We start from the raw sequence: 17,558 nt of genomic DNA, 5'->3' as shown, positions 1-17,558 counted from the left end.
AGTAATCCCTGAATTAACAGGGATTAGGATTTGAGACACACTGTTAAAGGCACAAGATACTGAGAAATGCCCTGAGAAGTTTATGCCCTTTCCTGACAGCCACAAATAGGCTTATACAACAATGTGGGACCTGATGTAGCAGTCTAATAATATTCTTCAATATTTAAAACCACCACATCTGAGAATAAAAATGCGTATAAAGAGAAAACACTCATTACATTAATGAAATAATGTTGGTTCTCACAGTTTCTAACCTTGTAATAGACTTTGCCCCACTCCAAGAACAAACCCCATTTTCTTGTTAAGCTGTTTTTAACAAATATGTTCACTAGATCATTAGTCATTACTGTACATATGTTTCAGTGAGCACAAATGAATGAATAGGAGTAATTTTATATTATTCTATGATTCAACTCACACTGCCAAAGTGGCTTGGAAGTTCACTAATGGTGAATGCAGCACGTAAAGACAAACATAATTGAAATAATCAAGGCAAATGCTCTGGGGTTTCAGTATTTACAGACCTTTCATAAGTATGACCTGAGACTAGATGAGAGTTGAAAGTTCTGTGTATGCTGCTCAACAGAGTTAAACAAGATAGAATAAATATGTATTAAATTAAATGCACAATCACAGCTATATACATAATACTAAATATGAGAAAACTGTGGTCTGTAAAAAGTACTTCACAATGTTATCTCCAGACAAAGCTGAGCATACTTTACTATCCTGTACTATCCATTTTGAAACAGATATAGTGAAATCAAAATAGGTTTAGGCAGATATAGAGTTACTACTCAGCTGAATCTGGCATATGCAGATCACTGCGTATTTCACACTTTCATATCTCAAACACTGGCACTAACACTTTTTCTTCCTTTCTGAGAAATGTCTTTCCTTTCTGTGGCCCTTGTCTGCCACTAAGCACTAAGGAACTCAAAACTGTGGATCAGGTAAAAAACAGAGTGCTACTTTCAGACCTCATGACACTTGGGAGAAGACAGAATTTGACTTTGATCCTGAGTCCAATAGTTGTGATTTAAACCACTCTTTTGAGTCAGTCAGTCTGGGTCAGTCACCAAAGGAGCAAAACTGCTGTCTAGTTTTGCTTTGTAGGAGGTGGGCTATATGTCCAATGAGTTGAGCATGGGATTGAAAATCACAAGCCTCACAAATTGTTTATTCTATTTCAAGCTCATCATATGACAGTGACCCAAGTCATTCAACTTCCCCATCTCCTCATTCTTTAAAATGTCGCTGTTAATATTTGCTGGTTTGAAGGTTTAAAGGGCTCAGGATAAAAGCATGCATAAGTGAAAATCTTTGCTGAGTGAAAATCATGAATAACAGCACTGGTAAGAGAGTTCCCTATAACTACAGAGAAATCCACAATGCTATGCTTTGCAAGTGACTAAATGCTGCCATTGGCAACAATTATGCTTAGCCTTTCTGCATTCAAGCCTTACATATGCCCTCAGTGGTTCCACTGTCTACACTAGTGCTGAACACCAAAGGCAGAAAGTCTTGTTTTCAACCTCCTATCTCATTGGACAGTATTTTGCTTAATCTATTTATGCTTTAATTTCTTCACCTGGCACTTTATCTGTTTTTCTAAAGAACTCCACGGTCAACAAAATACAAACTGCTTAGTAATGTTTCCTATATTGCAGCAAGCTAAGGCATGTTCACAACAAGTCAGTTCCAGGACTCAATTTTTCTGATGCTCTATTAAAAATAGACAGAGATGGTTGATTCTCTTTCTCATGTTCTTTATTTTATTAAAAAAAAAACCTAAAATAAAATTCTATAGCATTATTAAGCCTGTCTTGTGTGAAAGATCGAGGCATTATATTCAGCTAGGCAGAGAGGTGTTGTGGTCATCTCACTGAAGGTACAGAGATTAGTGTGACACTGAGATTTATGTACCAGCCACATTCACCAGCAATCCAATCAGATAGACCTGCTCTTCCCCATTCCTGCATGCACGCATTTTCTGAAAAAAAAAAAAAAAAAAAAAAATCATATTATAAGGTTCTGACAGGAGCATTACAGAAGTATCACAACTACTTAGAGCATGCCACACTTGCAAATCTGTATTCCTTTTTTTTACAAGTTTAAAATAACAATGCAGTGATGGTGTGTAAGATCAATGACACTATGCCTTGCCCACTAAGTGGGCTGGGACACGTCTACCTCCAGCTTCAGCTGTGCCCTCCTGAAGAGGCTGTGCCCAGCTGCTCATCACCTGGCTGATGAGAGCTCCCACATGGAGATCTGCCAGCTGATCCAAGGGCTGGTAACACCTACCGTGTGGGTGCTGATGAGAAGATGCAGATGCATGGGGGTGCAGATGCCTTTGCTGAAGGCTGGAAAGGTCATATACTCACAGCCTGTGGTCCACTGCATGACTGGGCATGGGTGAGTGTCTGTGCTTGTCAAGCCTCCTGATTCTTATCCTTGAAGTGGATGAAAATTTGGAGATAGTCAAATATGAGTTAAGAGGAAGAGACAAGAAATCTCAGAGGTAAGGTTGTTGGACCATAGCAGCAAATGCAAGAGTTGTTACACAGAGAGCCAGATTATACATTCCAGCATCTTCTTTTGGTCTTGAAGCCTAGTAAATCTATGGACAAAACACTTGAGCTTTTCTTTGTGGAGTCACACAAAGCAATTACAAAAAAACTAAAGGCAACTTCTAGCAAAGTAAATAAAACCTGTATGAAAGGTTTCCAATACAATTTAGGGCTTAAGGTGTTAAAAATGGACTAACTGGAACACTATGAAGAGATTCACAGTGCAGTGAATGACTGAACAGGTTTGAAAATGGCATCTGGAAGTGAAAAAGAGAAATTAATGCTGGGAATGTTTGTGGCTTTTCCCTACTGTGTCTGCCTATGAAACAGCTGTGGGACTCTTTTGTCTTACTGTAATATTCTATGTGGTGATCGTGTGCTGTGGGAAGAGCACTTTCCCGGCATTTCCAACATGTTGGATGGTGGCAGTTGCCAGTTCAGTGTGAATACTTCCTTCTTTCCCCACAAATCTAGATTCAGGTCCTTCCTGGAATAACAGCCTTTTAGGTGCCAGTGTTCCAAGTCCCTCATTTTTCACTGAGATGGGTGGCTCCTGCTGGGAAGGGAACCAGGGCTATAGTAATATCAGATATCTCACTAGTATTCCTCAAAGGTACAGCAAATGCCTGCAGTGCCTGCTCTGGCTCTTGCCATCCAAAACTTGTCTGTTTACAATGCATGTAATTACACAAAGAAGGTTGGCAGATATGGAATATATATTGCTGTACAGTAATCTTAATCCAGATACTAGCATGAGAGAAAGTTAGCTCTGCATTTAATTTTTGGTTCTGCCACAGATCTCCTTCAGATGAGACACATTGTCTACCCTGTGGTTCAATTCCCATCTTTGTAAAATAGAACTAATATTTTCACATCTCTCTGAGATTGTATCAAGCACAGTGCAAAGCAAGATAATATCAATTAATTTCAAGAAAACTGGTATGTCTTGTATATCCAATGCAACACACAACCACACAGGCCTGATAGCTGGAAGACAACATGTATAACTGAACCTTGAGGAGCACTATGTAGAGTTATAACAATGTTACAAGTATTCTTTCAGTTCCATAACTAAACTGGACTAAGGTTGGGAATCTCTGGCTTTGGCTAACATATATGGTGTTTTACACTTGCCACAGGCTTTTTTCTTTCACGTAAATGCCCATAGATCAGGAATAAAATGACCAGCTCTCTCAGCATATGTTGACAAAATGATTCTCTGAAGTGATTCCACATCTTTCACATATAAAAATGCAGAAATGAGAAAAAAAATTCATCTAATTCAAATCAGCTTCTACTTCTCTGTGGGTTTCAAGAACAAACTCCTTCAACTAAACAGCAGACACTACCTGATTCAGGTCACAGATGTGCTGAGTTGCCTTCAGGGTGCTTATTTGTCTCTTCTGACCAAGGAGGGTACATTTGGTGACTATGTGCCTAATTTGAGTACCAAAACCTAAGGAAAGTAAATATATTATGAATGAATATATAAATATTTTTACTCCATTTTGGACCAGTTACCTAGGGCAAAATTAACACTTCTTCCCTTGCTCTCTATCTTAGACTAATTAATACTGTAATAACCCCACATTTATCGGGGTTCTGCAATGGACCCAATATCTCTTAAAATTATAAATCACTAAACACAAATCACTATAGATAAAACCCTATTCAGCATGCATATTTTGCATCCTTCTGCCTGGGACACCTTTTAACACTTGAAAGAAAATGTCCTACAAATAATAAGGAATATTGAAACTCAATGTAATGGCAAGAGACAGGATGGTATCACCAAGAGGAAAAGCATTGACACCTGGCAGTGTGAATCTTCCTTTATCAGGCCTCTGTTTTCACACTGCCAAGAATTGAACTTTTTTTGAATTAGGACCTAGCTGAACTTCTCTCTAGCAAAAATTTCTCTCTTTGACAAATTCTCTCACTGTTTACATCATTTAGTACCTTATCTGAACATGAGCCACCAGTGTGCCCAGGTGGCCAAGAAGGCCAATGGCATCCTGGCCAGTATCAGGAATAGTGTGGCCAGCAGGAGCAGGGAGGTCATTCTTCCCCTGTACTCAGCACTGGTGAGGCCACACCTTGAGTACTGTGTCCAGTTCTGGGCCCCTCAGTTTAGGAGGGATGTTGAGACGCCTGAGCGTGTCCAGAGGAGGCAACGAGGCTGATGAGGGGCTTGGAACACAAGCCCTGTGAGGAACGACTGAAGGAGCTGGGGTTGTTTAGCCTGGAGAAAAGGAGACTCAGAGGTGACCTTATTGCTCTCTTCAACTTCCTGAAGGGTGGCTGTGGTGAGCTGGGGGTCGGTCTCTTTCTCCGGGCAACAACAGATAGAACAAGAGGACACAGTCTCAAGCTGCGCCAAGGGACATACAGGCTAGACTTAAGGAAGAAGTTTTTCACAGAAAGAGTGGTCAAATAGTGGAATCATCTGCCCAGGGAGGTGATGGAGTCACCATCCCTGGATGTGTTTAAAAAAAGACTGGATGTGGCACTTGGTGCCATGATCTAGTTGAGGTGTTAGAACATGGGTTGGACTCGATGATCTTAAAGGTCTCTTCCAACCTATAAAATTCTGTGAAATTCTGTGAAATGCTGTGATCTCCAATGTTGCTGGAGGACTTAGAGGCTTAAAGAGATCTTTTAAGACAATCATGATGATGGGGGTTTTGTAATATACATAAAGGACATTGAGATATCATGGTAGCCAACACCTAGTGGAACGCTAGATGAACAGATAAGCGAAAAAGAGATGACCCCATAGCTAGGTTAGTTCAGTTGACATTTGTATTTCAGCACATCTATTTCATGCAAGATGTGCAAGGAAATTTGTTCAGATTATGTCCTTGATAGAAAATGCCTAAATGCCCTTCTGCTATTATCCTTTAGAAACTAAAGTTTTGGAAGAAAATGTCTGAGTGTAGGAATCAGCTGACAGTACATGCTTACAATGTTAATTCTGGAGCTCCTCACATAAGGCTCCCTTGTGACCAAAGGAAATCAGCAGACTGAACTCTTAGCATCACTAAAAACCTTCATTTTTCTCATGATTCGTTTTTCATCACTTTTCCATCATATGTTTTCACCTCCTTTTCTATATTAGCACTATTCAGTTCTGATAAGACCGGATTCTATGCAGTCACAGCACATTAAATTTCATAATATCAATAATGAATTTAAGTATCTGTCATCCAGTGTGGTTTTATCAGGACTCTAAGCTAGACAGACTATACAGTATTTCAAAGACTTTTACTAACCTTGGGATAGCACACTCCCAGGAAGCCACGCTCAGAGGAAGGCAATACAAATATGGTTTTTCTGCAGTCATCCCTCTCTGACTGCTACAGGCTGAAATACCTGCAACATTTACTCATAAAGTCATGTCATTAGTGACAACAACTGCGTTAGACTCAAATCCATGTGCTGGAACTAAAATAGAGGTCAGGACATTGTTTATCAGCTATTTTAACTAGAGGTCAGTTCATCTAAAGAATGCTGTAATTTTCCACTGGTTTCTACAAGGATGGGAATTACTTTTTTCTTCTCAGCACAGCCCTGCATCACTCTGTGATCCTGTGAGCATAATCCCTTGGCACTAAAGCCTCTTACTGACAATGCAGTAAACCTGCTTTGTAAGCATCAGAAAAGGGAAATAAAAGATGTTCCAAATTTGTATTTCACAAAATATGACACTGAAATAAATTAGATTTTTTCAGATCAGTAGGGGCTTCAGTCAATAAAACTCCTGTCAACACAATGTCTAACAGACCTGTTGACAGCATTCAAAAGCTCCTGATTTAAAGTCTCTGTTGGGGTTGTTATTAAAGCTGTTACTCAGTTCCTTATCTGTTTGCTGCTACTCATAGACACCATTTGTGGGGGCAGCCTGAAGGTCTTGACTGAAAGTTTGGTCTATTGCACATAAAACTTAATTACAAGGTTGGAGACTTTTGTTCGGGATTTACAGGAGGAAAATAAAAGCTTCTGAAATTTTGCTTCAGAAGACAGATGCTGTTAAGGAGCGCCATTGTCTTCTGTAGTTGGGGGCTGTGTCATTCCTGCAGCTCAAACCCTGAACTTCATTTAATTAACCCAAAGCCAAATACTGGTGAAAATATTTGCAGAATTTGAAGAAGTTTCCTTCCAGAGTCAGCCAAGTAATTCTAGGAACCTGCTGCATCCTAAGGCCTTGATTCAGCAAGATAAGCAAGCAGGAATTAATTTATTCAGCATTGAATTAATTGCCAAACTGAAGTTCAGAAGTTATCAGAGAATTGAATTCCTGAAGGATTGAGGCACTGAGTTCCACATCAGACAGCGAGGACCAGTACAGTATCAGAAGGGAGCTCACAGGTTCCAGTTACCATGTGGGCTGCTGAAGCCTCTGACCTTCCTGAAGGGCAAGAGGGAGAAGTTTCTGTGTGCCCTGAAAGCAGTGTCAGGCAGGACTTACATCTGCCTGCCCATGACAGATGAATAAACCCTCCAAACAGTGAGGCTTTTCTAGGGAGAATTTACACAGCTCAACTACTACTGAATGTGTTTTGAAGTGCTTTGAGCAATACAGGCCCACGCTAGTGATGAGCTGCTGTTTGTTCTTTAAGATAAATCAATTCGCATCCCTCCTGGCTTTACTTCAGGTATGTCCCAATCTCTGAGTCAGCAGGACCCTGGGGTGAACCACACCAGTAAGCCAGCAGGTTGTGTCTGCTCTGCAATCTGCCTAAGTGTCCCATGGTTCCAGCAGAGTCAGTGTCTTTCTGCATCTTTCACAGCCTGGATGCAGGGCCCTGTTTTGAACGGTGTCATGGTGAAGAGCTTGATGAGCATCTGTTTACCTAGTGCTACTTTTACATGGAATATATGTACTTGGCAGAGCCAAATGCTTCAAATTAGGTTACAAATCAAATCAGTTCTCTTCCTTCTTGCCAGTGAGCAGCAGTTCCTGGAGTTTTCTGGTACTAATAGAACAGTATCATGCCACTCAGAAGTGCAGTATAAGATTGTCAGAATGTCAGTACGGGCCCAAAGTCCATGCAGGTCAGTCTGGGTTACCAGGTTAGCTGGTCAGTTATCATTATCTAATATTGCAATATTTCATGAGAAGGAAAAAACAGGCAACTATTCAGGGATATGCTTCAACCCATCCCTGGCTTCCAGGGATTTGTGGTACAGGAACATTTTAGGTCCGACATGCTGCCTGTGTAGTGAAATCTTGGGTGTTTTGTTCCTACTGATTTGTCAATCCTTTCTTGAACTCACCCATTCTTTTGGAGTGTGCACATCCTGGGGCAAAGAGTTTTATAAACTTTTAGTATTCTCTTTGTTTCCCTTTCCTTTTTATTTTCAGCAACTACCTTCTTCTTTATTATTATTCATTTTGCTTTGAAAAACTTAATTTAGAATTTCAGGACAGTTTGTCAATTTTTTAGGCTGAGGTAGAAGAGTAACATGAGTGTGGAACATCACTGTGATTCTTTGATTCTTTTCTTGTATTTACTTTTTATCTGTACAGCCCTAAGCCATTGTCTATACAAATTTTTGATGCAATTTATTGAGATATTCACGGTGACTGAAGCTTTTCTATAAGACTTGGCATCTGAGAAACAGGATCTTTTATTACGTATTCCTGTGTTCTTTCATGCCTTTTAACTCTTGAGGCTTGATGCTGTCATTGTAAGGAGAAATTTTAAAATGCAGCTTGAGGACACCCCAGGCTTTGAAGAACCCAGTTCATCAGCTTAAAACGCTGCAATAATTTTAACTAATAAAATAATAATACTTCGTCCCTTGGGTGGCATTCCTCCCTTCCACGTTAAGAACATAGCTGCTACGAGGCACCTCGAGCACGGGGAGGGGGCGAGGGCCCTGCCGGGTGCGGGAGCCGGCAGGTGGATGCCGCACGGAGGGACAGCGGCTTCCCGCGGCGGGGCGCGGCCGGGGGTGCGCGGCGCCGGGCCGGGCGGTGGCGGGCGGCGGGGGAGCGGTGCCGCGCGGGCGGGGGGCGCCGCCGGGGCGCTGCCGGCGGAAGGCGCAGGGTGCCAGGTCGGATCGGGGCGCCGGTCCCGCCCCGGCGCTATCCGGCCGCCGGGGAAGCCCGGCCGGTGGCCGCAGCTCCGCGCCCCCCGCGGACAGCAGCAGCAGCAGTCCCCGCCCCGCCTCTGCCCGTGCCGGAGGGGAGGGGAGGGGGCGCAGGACCCGTGCCGTGGGTGCGCGGCCGCTCGCACCGCGCCCTGGCCGCGGGAGCGTGGGCAGCGCAAGCTTCCGTGGGGCAGGGCCGGCCGCGGCCGGCAGGTCGGGGAGGGCCGGAGCGGCCCCCCCGCCCCGCTCCGCCCGTGCGTGTGTTTGTGTGCGCGCTGATTACAGTAATTTTAAGGGTGATGTTGCAACGGGGCAGAGTGTGCGGGGCGGCCCGTGCTGAACTTTATAACGCTCCCGCATGTCAGCCGCCCTCGATAGTGCGTCCATAAAGGGGTCAGCGGGAGCGCCGGCCGGCCTCGCCGCCCTCGCCGCCTCCCTCCTGCCTGCGGGCCGCCCGGCCAGGAAGGGGAGTTATTCGGGATTGCAGCAGCGGCCGGGAGCGGGAGCCCAGGCACAGCCTCCGCGCCGCCGCGCCGCGCCCGGGGTCCCGGCAGGCAGCAAGATGAGAGGCAAAGAGGAGAAGTCGTCGCTGAAAGGTGGGTTCACTGCTCCGCCCTGGCAGGAGAACAGTTCTCCACGGGGAAAAGAACCCTCCCAGCAGCGGGGTCCCCGCGCAGCGATGCACTAGGGGATACAGGCGGGTGCGTGTGGGGGACAGCCGAGGCAGCGCTTGGCTCGAACAGAGGCCAGGTGACTTGGCGAGAGCAGCGGAGTTCTTGCAAAAAGACCGACGAAGAGCGGGGGCGAGGGCGCCGGTGTAGCCGGCTGGAGCGGAGGCGCTTGCGGGCGGCGTGGGGGGCCGCGGCTGAGCCGGGAGGACGACAGTGGGTGTCAGCCTCTGGCAAGCTGTGCAGAACTGCGGGTGGGTTGTGCCGGAGACTGCCCGGGGGCTGGGAGCTGCTTGCCTCTGTGCACAGCCGGCAGGAACGTGCGGGGGGCCATCGTTATGTAGCCTGGAGATGCCAGGGGGCAGAGGGTAGAGGACGGTGACTTTGGTGACCCTCCAAACTGTGAATCTCGAGTGGTTTTTAACAGCAGTGCTCTGAAAACAGTACGAAGGCGCAGAGAAAACTGTCTACGTCTCTTTAAATCTATCAAGCGGGGTTTTTTCAGGATAGTTTTAAATACCAAACGTTATTTTGGGATTTTTTTTTTTTTTTGTTCTCCACTTACATCAATGAGAGTGGCAATTTCTGTGTGTAACAGAGTGAGGAAAGCCACAAGTGGGAGAACCTAGAGCCCCGCCAGCTGCAGTCCGCATTTCCTTGCTTCTCCCGTCGCTGCTTCCTTCCCTGGCGCCGGCTCCCTTCCAATTCCCCGAACCGGGACGGCGGGGCCGGGCAAGGGCCCCTTGCTCCGGGAAGGACACCGGAGGCTGGGAGCGGAGCCGGCAATCCTCCCTCTTTGCTTTTTCCCTATAACGCCTTTGGAGCGCCTTTGAAAGACCTGTGCCCATTTCGCAGGGGTCTCTTTCTCCTCCGGGTCATCCATCTTTGCTGTTCAAGGTGAGCTGCTGCCTTTGACGGCTGCCGTGCTGCGGTGCTTGCCATCCCCCCCGAGGCGGATGGCGCAGGCAGCTGCCAAGGGATGCCACCCAGCGGCCGGCAGTGGTTGTCGGGGGAGGCAGCAGCAGCGGGTACAGAGAAAAAAAATAAAGAGTAAAAAGACGGTCTCCAGGCGGGGGGAGGACGGGGGCAAGTTGCAGCTGGAGCCGCTGGCCGCAACCCAGCGTCCTTCGTTCAGACAGCGAGGCGAAACACGCGCATGAATGACACCCCGTCGGGTGGAAACTTCCAGCCGCCTGTAGGGCGCAGGAGCTCGGCAGCCCCCAGACGCGCCTGACCCGTGCCAGGGCTGCGGACGAGGATGCGCCCCGGCGGAGGAGCCTGGCTGGAGGCCGTGGTACCCCTCGCCGCCCCTTCCCGCGTCCGCCGGGAGGAGGGCCCCGGCTGCATCCTTTCACCTTGGGCGTCGTGCATGCACCAGCACTCCTGGTGTGCCCCCAGGGAAGCGACTGAGCCATTAAATCCCGGGTACACGGTGTTCCCAAATGACCGTGTACAGTAAAAACAAAATCTGCAGAGCGGGGCTGTTTCTCTTCCCCCATCCCCCGTTATTGCACTTGTCCAGCCTTCGGTCATCTCCCCAGCTTTTCTAGAAGCAGATTTCTGCGCTCTCCTCCAAGTTCAGGGAACGGATTATTTTTCCCCCGTTGTTTCCCTTTTTGGCTTTAAAAAAATACTTTTTTTTTTTATCCTTTTCCTTTTAGTTATGTCCCAGCCAGGATAAGGGCAGTGCACAGAAGGGACATTTGTTTGTTTTATTGAAAACCGGGCAGGAAATTTTGTTCTTCTGAGTCACTGCGGCTCCTTCAGGAAAACGTCAGCGGCCCTTATCGCCGCTCAGCCGGTGCGGCGGGACCTGGAGCGGACGCAGGCTTGCGGGGTGGTGGGGGGACACCCACACTTTCGAGAAAAGGTGGTCGTCCTAAAGACAGAGCCAGATTTCAACTTTATATAACTGTGAAATAAGTAGGGCCGGATAAAAAAAGGAGGGGAGGGGGAGAGAGAGAGCGCCGGGGTTACCGGAGTTTGCTGTCAAGCAAAAAAAAAGGGATTTGATTCGTTTGCTTGTGGATGCTCGGCATCCTCGGGCAAGGTCCCACGGGGGTACCGTGCGGGGGCTCCCCTGAGGTTTGCGCCCAAGGTAGGGCGGTGGTAAAGGCAGCGACGATCGCCTTCCCCTCCCACCCTTGACGTCCCCCGAGGCGGCCACTGGCCGTCCCCCAAAGGACGTCGAGGGGGGCGCGATCGTCGCCGCCCCGCCCCGGTCCCGCCCATCACCGCCGCCACTTAAACGCCGTCGGGTGCTTCGCCAAGTCAGTGCGGTGCTGGGAGCTGGTGGTACTCTGTTCTTGCTGTGTATCCACCTCTCGCTTCAAAATGACCGTGAAAGCAGCTGAGGCGTCTGGTCCTACCTTAACTTACTCGAAGATGAGGGGGATGGTGGCCATCCTCATCGGTGAGCAGCGTGGGGTCTTCTTCGAAGATGCTGAAGGAGCTGTGATTTTTCTGTCAGGGTAGCTTAACGATTTTGTTTCTCCTTTTACTTTATAGCTTTCATGAAGCAGAGAAGAATGGGACTAAACGATTTCATTCAGAAGATAGCCACCAACTCCTACGCATGCAAGCAGTAAGTATCAGAAATTTTGGGGGCGTTTCAGTCACAAATATCACTAGATTTTGTGAGATCTAGTTTAAAAATTATGTTTGCTTACTCTAATTCCTCCGGCATTACTGTTACGGAAGAGTTTATTTGTCTTGTTGAGGTGTTAGTCACTTTGCAACAATTTCCATGAGCTGGGTGTGGAACAAATAAGTCGGAGATTTCTAGTGACCTGTCCCTATTTTGTGTTGTACTTAAAAGTGTATATAAATTTCTTTGTATGATGTAACTTACTGTCAGTAGGAAAATTTACTCTTTAAATCGAATAGATTGTTTTGGTTGGCTTCTGTAGTAGGCTGAACCAGAACTCCTCTTCCACGATACGTGCTTGCCCTCTGGCGGAAAGATCTGCCTGTGCTGCTCCTGGTAACTCCTAATCATGTGTGCTCTTATCCTTGCAGCCCTGAAGTTCAGTCTATCTTGAAAATCTCTCAGCCTCAAGAACCTGAACTTATGAATGCTAATCCTTCTCCTCCGGTAAGTAGATTTTACTCAGTGTGACGTTTTTAGAACATCAGTTCGGCCACTAGTAGAAGTGTAGCAAAATTAGTATCATGAGTATTGCATTAGTGCAATCTTATAGCACACTAGTATAAACAAAAAAGAATAATTTGGTTAGACTGAAACTTTCTGTTTCAAACATAAAGAAGAAATGTTTAAAAAGTGTTATGAGTTATTTCATTATGGAATGTGTCTTAAAACTTGAACAAGCACTTTTAAGTATGCTATGGTTGTTAGACTCTTCTTAGGCAGTACCTACTAGTTTAAGATATCTGTTAGAGATCAAGTTTTAGTGGCAATAAGAGTGTTTCAAGGTCACTTGATTTATATTTTTAAAAATTATAAATTGTTGGGACTCTCGCTGCTGAACTGTTTTAATGAACATGGTTTCTGTTTTTTAGCCCAGTCCTTCACAGCAGATCAATCTCGGCCCATCATCCAATCCACATGCCAAACCATCAGACTTTCATTTCTTAAAAGTGATTGGAAAAGGCAGTTTTGGGAAGGTAAGCGTAACTTTATTTTCATTTAAATTTATTTATTCTTGAGCTGTTCTGTGGCATACCAGAGAGTGGGGTTTGTACTGCCTTTGGTGAATAGTAGTCACTTAAACCAAACCTGAGTGCATCCAGTGCAGGGAGAGGGAGTGGGAGCAGGGATGCCGCATTTGAAGGAGTCAAAGAAGACCCAGGGAATTCAGTCCACTAGTGCTGTGAAGAATAGATATACTTTCTTTTGGAAGATAAAGAAACTAGATGTAATATCTTTAGATTATTCTGCCAGAATGGTAAGTGTCAGGCGTTTCCAGCAAAGGGCTTGCAAACTTAACCAGAGGGATGTGGCAGTGCTCAGCAGATAACTTAAAGGCTTGTTGCTGGTTCTGTTTACAAGTTGTTCTGTATTTCAGTATTGCTCAGTTCTGCAACTTTATGCACTTTCAGGTCCTTCTTGCACGGCATAAGGCGGAAGAGCAGTTCTATGCTGTTAAAGTCCTGCAGAAAAAAGCAATCCTGAAGAAGAAGGAGGTAAGCTGCCCTTCACAATGCCATTGCAATGTCCATTAAAAACATTTCTATTGCTACCACTAAGCAAGTGTACTAAATGTTAATGGCTTTCTGATGTTTTCAGGAGAAGCACATTATGTCAGAGCGCAATGTCTTGCTGAAAAATGTGAAACACCCCTTCCTGGTTGGGCTTCACTTTTCCTTCCAAACTGCAGACAAATTGTATTTTGTCCTGGATTACATCAATGGTGGAGAGGTAAGCAGTAAGAAAATTATTAGTATTTCCTATCATGCGCGTGGTGGTAGGGTAGACATTTGCACCCTTCCTTTTAAAACCAAAAAAAGATTGCAAGGGGAAAAGTCATGGGGGAGAAGTTACTAGATTCAGTGTTTCTGCCTGCCAAGTTTTGAACTTCCAAAGGATCCTTAGGCCATTTCCTGCTATTGTTCTCCCTTGCTATATATGTTGAGTCTAATTAAGTGCATTGTTAACAGGCTTTGGCGCCGTTTACACAACTTTGTTCTCTCTGTCTCCTGTAGTTGTTCTACCATCTCCAGAGGGAGCGTTGCTTCCTGGAGCCAAGAGCCCGATTTTATGCTGCTGAAATTGCCAGTGCACTGGGCTATCTGCACTCCCTGAACATCGTTTATCGGTGAGCAGCCCTGTTCAGTTTGTTGTACAGAAAAAAAACACGTGCTTTGTTAAATAAGCATTGAAGAGTTCAGCTCAGTAGGAGCTTGGAATTGCTTTTAATATTTTGTGGTGACTTAGGTGCAGCTTTTTAGAGAAGTTTACTAAAATATTCTCACTGCACCTTCTCTAACATTTATTATCTCTTTCATCTCTTCCTCCAGAGACTTGAAGCCAGAGAACATCCTGCTTGATTCACAGGGGCACATTGTCTTGACTGACTTTGGACTCTGCAAAGAAAACATAGAGCACAATGGCACGACCTCCACCTTCTGCGGCACACCAGAGGTACGGCCAGCCCTCAGGCCCCCACTCTCAGAGCGACAGCAAGAGCTGTTCTTATCAGAGAAAACTGACTTCTCCCATGTGTATGTAAGGCTGGTTACATGAGCAGGGGACATTATGGGCCTTCTAATAATAGGGCTGCCAGTGAGGACATGTAGGGCACATGGAGCTTACTGAGCAGGAGAGAGCAGCTCTCAAGCCATCTGCCTGTTTGTAAAAATACTGTAGGTTACCTTTAGCTTAGATATTGCTGGGATTCAGTGAGCTGCTTTCATTCATGAATGGGGAGGCTTTCTTGATTGTAAAGATCCCTATGGCTCACATGGCTCTTTCCCTTCTCTTACACAGTATCTTGCTCCTGAAGTTCTCCATAAGCAGCCCTATGACCGGACTGTGGACTGGTGGTGCCTTGGAGCAGTCCTGTATGAGATGCTTTATGGCTTGGTAAGCAACAAATCCTTCATGACAGATCAAACTAGCTTACTTGACCTTTTCCCACCAGAAACCCCATGCCTGCCTGTCAGCCTCATTAACTCCTCCTTTTCTGCTTCGCACAGCCACCCTTCTACAGCAGGAACACTGCAGAAATGTACGACAATATCTTGAACAAACCTTTGCAGCTGAAGCCAAATATTACCAACTCAGCTAGACATCTTCTGGAAGGCCTCTTGCAGAAGGACAGGACAAAGAGACTTGGTGCCAAGGAGGACTTTGTAAGTGCAAGCTGGCCAGTGCCCACATGTAGTGCGGGAGGATGACTGGGCCATACTGTTCATGTTAGCTTGGATCTGAATTAATCTATTTTTCTCTCTCTTAACAGATGGAGATTAAGAATCACATCTTCTTCTCCCCAATTAACTGGGATGATCTCATTAATAAGAAGATTACACCCCCTTTTAACCCAAATGTGGTACGTATCACTTCTAATTATAGAGCGCATGGAGAGTGTCTTTTTACCACTTGTCTTTGTGGGGTGCCCAGGAGCCAGGGGCAAGTGGGTGGATGGCTGTGTTTAGGGAATGCAACTTTCCTTCCCCTGTGTCTGTCCAAACAAAGTTAAAAATAGGTGATAATTGACTTTTTGCTGATGGTCCATCTAAATTTGGCTGTTTTTTTTTTTTTGTTGTCTAACATGCTTCATTTGCATGGCAATTTTAAAATAATGTCCAGCCTCCCCATTTTACCAAAGGGGAAGTTGAGGTATAGGGAGCAAGTAGCTTCCCTCTGGCAGAGTTACAATTGGCTTGTCAGATACTAACATGTAAAGTGAGGGATCAGGTTGTGGAGGTTGTTCTCCATAATTTCCTGAGCATTTTATAAACTTCGTTTAATAACTAGAAGATCAAAATCCTGCACTGCAAACTGCTGTGTGGCAGAGTAGCATGTTTGCATTTAGCTTCTGTTGCATGAGCTTAGTGGGAGTGTAGCCATACTAAATTGAATCATCTTGTTTTTAGTGAGACAATGTGCAACAGGATACAAAAAAGGTCAAACTAAAACTGTCAAAGGCTGCTAAACAGTGGGCCTGAGGTCATAACTCTGAGTCTCTGTGCAAGGGTGCTTTCTCCATATTGAATTGAATTGCACACTCACAAAATCTTTGGGTCTAAATTCCTTTTCTGCCCTTTTCACAGAGTGGCCCCAGTGACCTGCGACACTTTGATCCAGAGTTTACAGATGAGCCAGTCCCTAACTCCATTGGCCAGTCCCCAGACAGCATCCTCATCACTGCCAGCGTCAAAGAAGCTGCTGAAGCTTTTTTGGGCTTCTCGTATGCCCCACCCGTGGACTCTTTCTTGTGAACGTTTTTCTTTTATTCTTTTTTTAATAATAATAACAACTATTATTTTTTGTTTGGCCTTCTGGTGGAACTGCCAGTTGACCAGTCACCTTGAAAGAATTTGCACATTTCCACCATGGCAGCTTTGCAGCCTTAATTTCAACTACACTGTTTGCTGGAAGCTTTTTTGAAGAGCACATCACTCTCTAAATGAGCTTTACAGGCTTTTCATTTCCATTTGTTCTTCCCCCGAAGTGGTGCTGTCTCCTTGGGAAAGAAAAAATAAAATGACTGCTGCCATAGACTGCTACGGCAGATCGTAGGAGTAAGAACAAGCTGTTTTGTAATCGTGCTCGAAAAGCCTTGCCTGAAGATCTATCTGAACGTGATAAGGATTTTATGAAATGTGCCTTTTTTCTGATGAGATCTTGTGAGCTCCAAAGCTTTCCCTGTTGCAGAGTGTGTTTCTCAGTTCATTTATGTGGGTTTACTATGTGAACAAATGGTATGCGTGTGGTCTGCGTACTACAGATGGACTTAGTTTAAAGCATCAGTATGACACTTGCAGGATACCACAATGTGGGGCGTTGTTTGTTTCTTCCATATTTGGAAGATAAATTAAGTGTAATTTTGAAATTTCTTTTGTAAATCTATACTGTCAACTAAAATTATTGAAATGGGCTCACAATTACTTGTATCCAAATGCTTGAAGAAAGCATTGCTGCTATGAAAAAAGATTTCTATTTTTAGAAAGGGTTTTTATGGACCAAAATGCCCCAGCTGCAGTCGGTCAGAGCTGTTGGTTTCTTTTATTTCTCTTTTTAGTTTAAAATATATCATCTGTAAAATGGGCATTATTTATGGTCTTGGGGTTTGAGGGATTTTCATTCCTGGTTGTATGTATTGTAAAAAAGATCTGTACATTCAGTTGTAACTCTAGATGTATATTTAAACTTACAGACTTACTTGTAATGTATACCATCATTGTAATGTAATATAATTAACATGGTTATATGTATCATATTTTTTTGTGACCAGACCCATAGGTTTGCAGTAAAATCCTGAAAAATACTTCCATGAACTCTGTCTTATTTTAAAACAAAGGTTTTAGCAAGATTTAAAAAAAAATAAAAATAAGTCCAAATAGCCAATCAGCTAAGATAATTTGGCTTAGATGTGTGATGGTTATTCCATCAAACTGCACCCATAGAAGTCTTACCATGGATACAGCTTGGCAAAGTACATGGATACGATTTGGTCTTCAACTGTGGGTGTTGAGAGTGATTGTGTTACCAGTGTGGGTGTTCTTTTGTGGTACAAGTGCTCCCATTTCCCCAGAATTA

General features: G+C 44.8%; 1 protein-coding gene across 3 annotated transcripts in view; it reads left to right on the top strand.

Annotated features, from left to right (window-relative positions):
- The window catches only part of SGK1 (serum/glucocorticoid regulated kinase 1), a 69,734-nt gene extending 52,448 nt beyond the window's left edge, over positions 1-17,286 (top strand). Inside the window, exons 1-12 of one of the 3 annotated variants that reach the window (XM_068184530.1) lie at positions 8,924-9,265; positions 11,846-11,921; positions 12,356-12,431; positions 12,857-12,961; positions 13,397-13,480; positions 13,584-13,715; positions 14,000-14,112; positions 14,315-14,438; positions 14,784-14,879; positions 14,993-15,148; positions 15,256-15,345; positions 16,070-17,286. In XM_068184530.1, the coding sequence (XP_068040631.1) occupies positions 9,028-9,265; positions 11,846-11,921; positions 12,356-12,431; positions 12,857-12,961; positions 13,397-13,480; positions 13,584-13,715; positions 14,000-14,112; positions 14,315-14,438; positions 14,784-14,879; positions 14,993-15,148; positions 15,256-15,345; positions 16,070-16,237 (1,458 nt within the window). In that variant the 5' untranslated portion in view covers positions 8,924-9,027 and the 3' untranslated portion in view covers positions 16,238-17,286. Of the gene's footprint in view, positions 1-8,923; positions 9,266-11,394; positions 11,751-11,845; positions 11,922-12,355; positions 12,432-12,856; positions 12,962-13,396; positions 13,481-13,583; positions 13,716-13,999; positions 14,113-14,314; positions 14,439-14,783; positions 14,880-14,992; positions 15,149-15,255; positions 15,346-16,069 lie in introns of those variants that run through there. The other 2 variants (XM_068184531.1, XM_068184529.1) reach the window with 2 other exon arrangements.
- The last annotated feature ends 272 nt before the right edge of the window (positions 17,287-17,558 follow it).

Source organism: Anomalospiza imberbis, chromosome 3 (genome assembly GCF_031753505.1).
Source record: "Anomalospiza imberbis isolate Cuckoo-Finch-1a 21T00152 chromosome 3, ASM3175350v1, whole genome shotgun sequence".
Classification (NCBI taxonomy): Eukaryota; Metazoa; Chordata; class Aves; order Passeriformes; family Viduidae; genus Anomalospiza; species Anomalospiza imberbis.
Note: the sequence above shows the minus strand (reverse complement) of the source record. Positions and strands in the feature narration are given on the sequence as shown.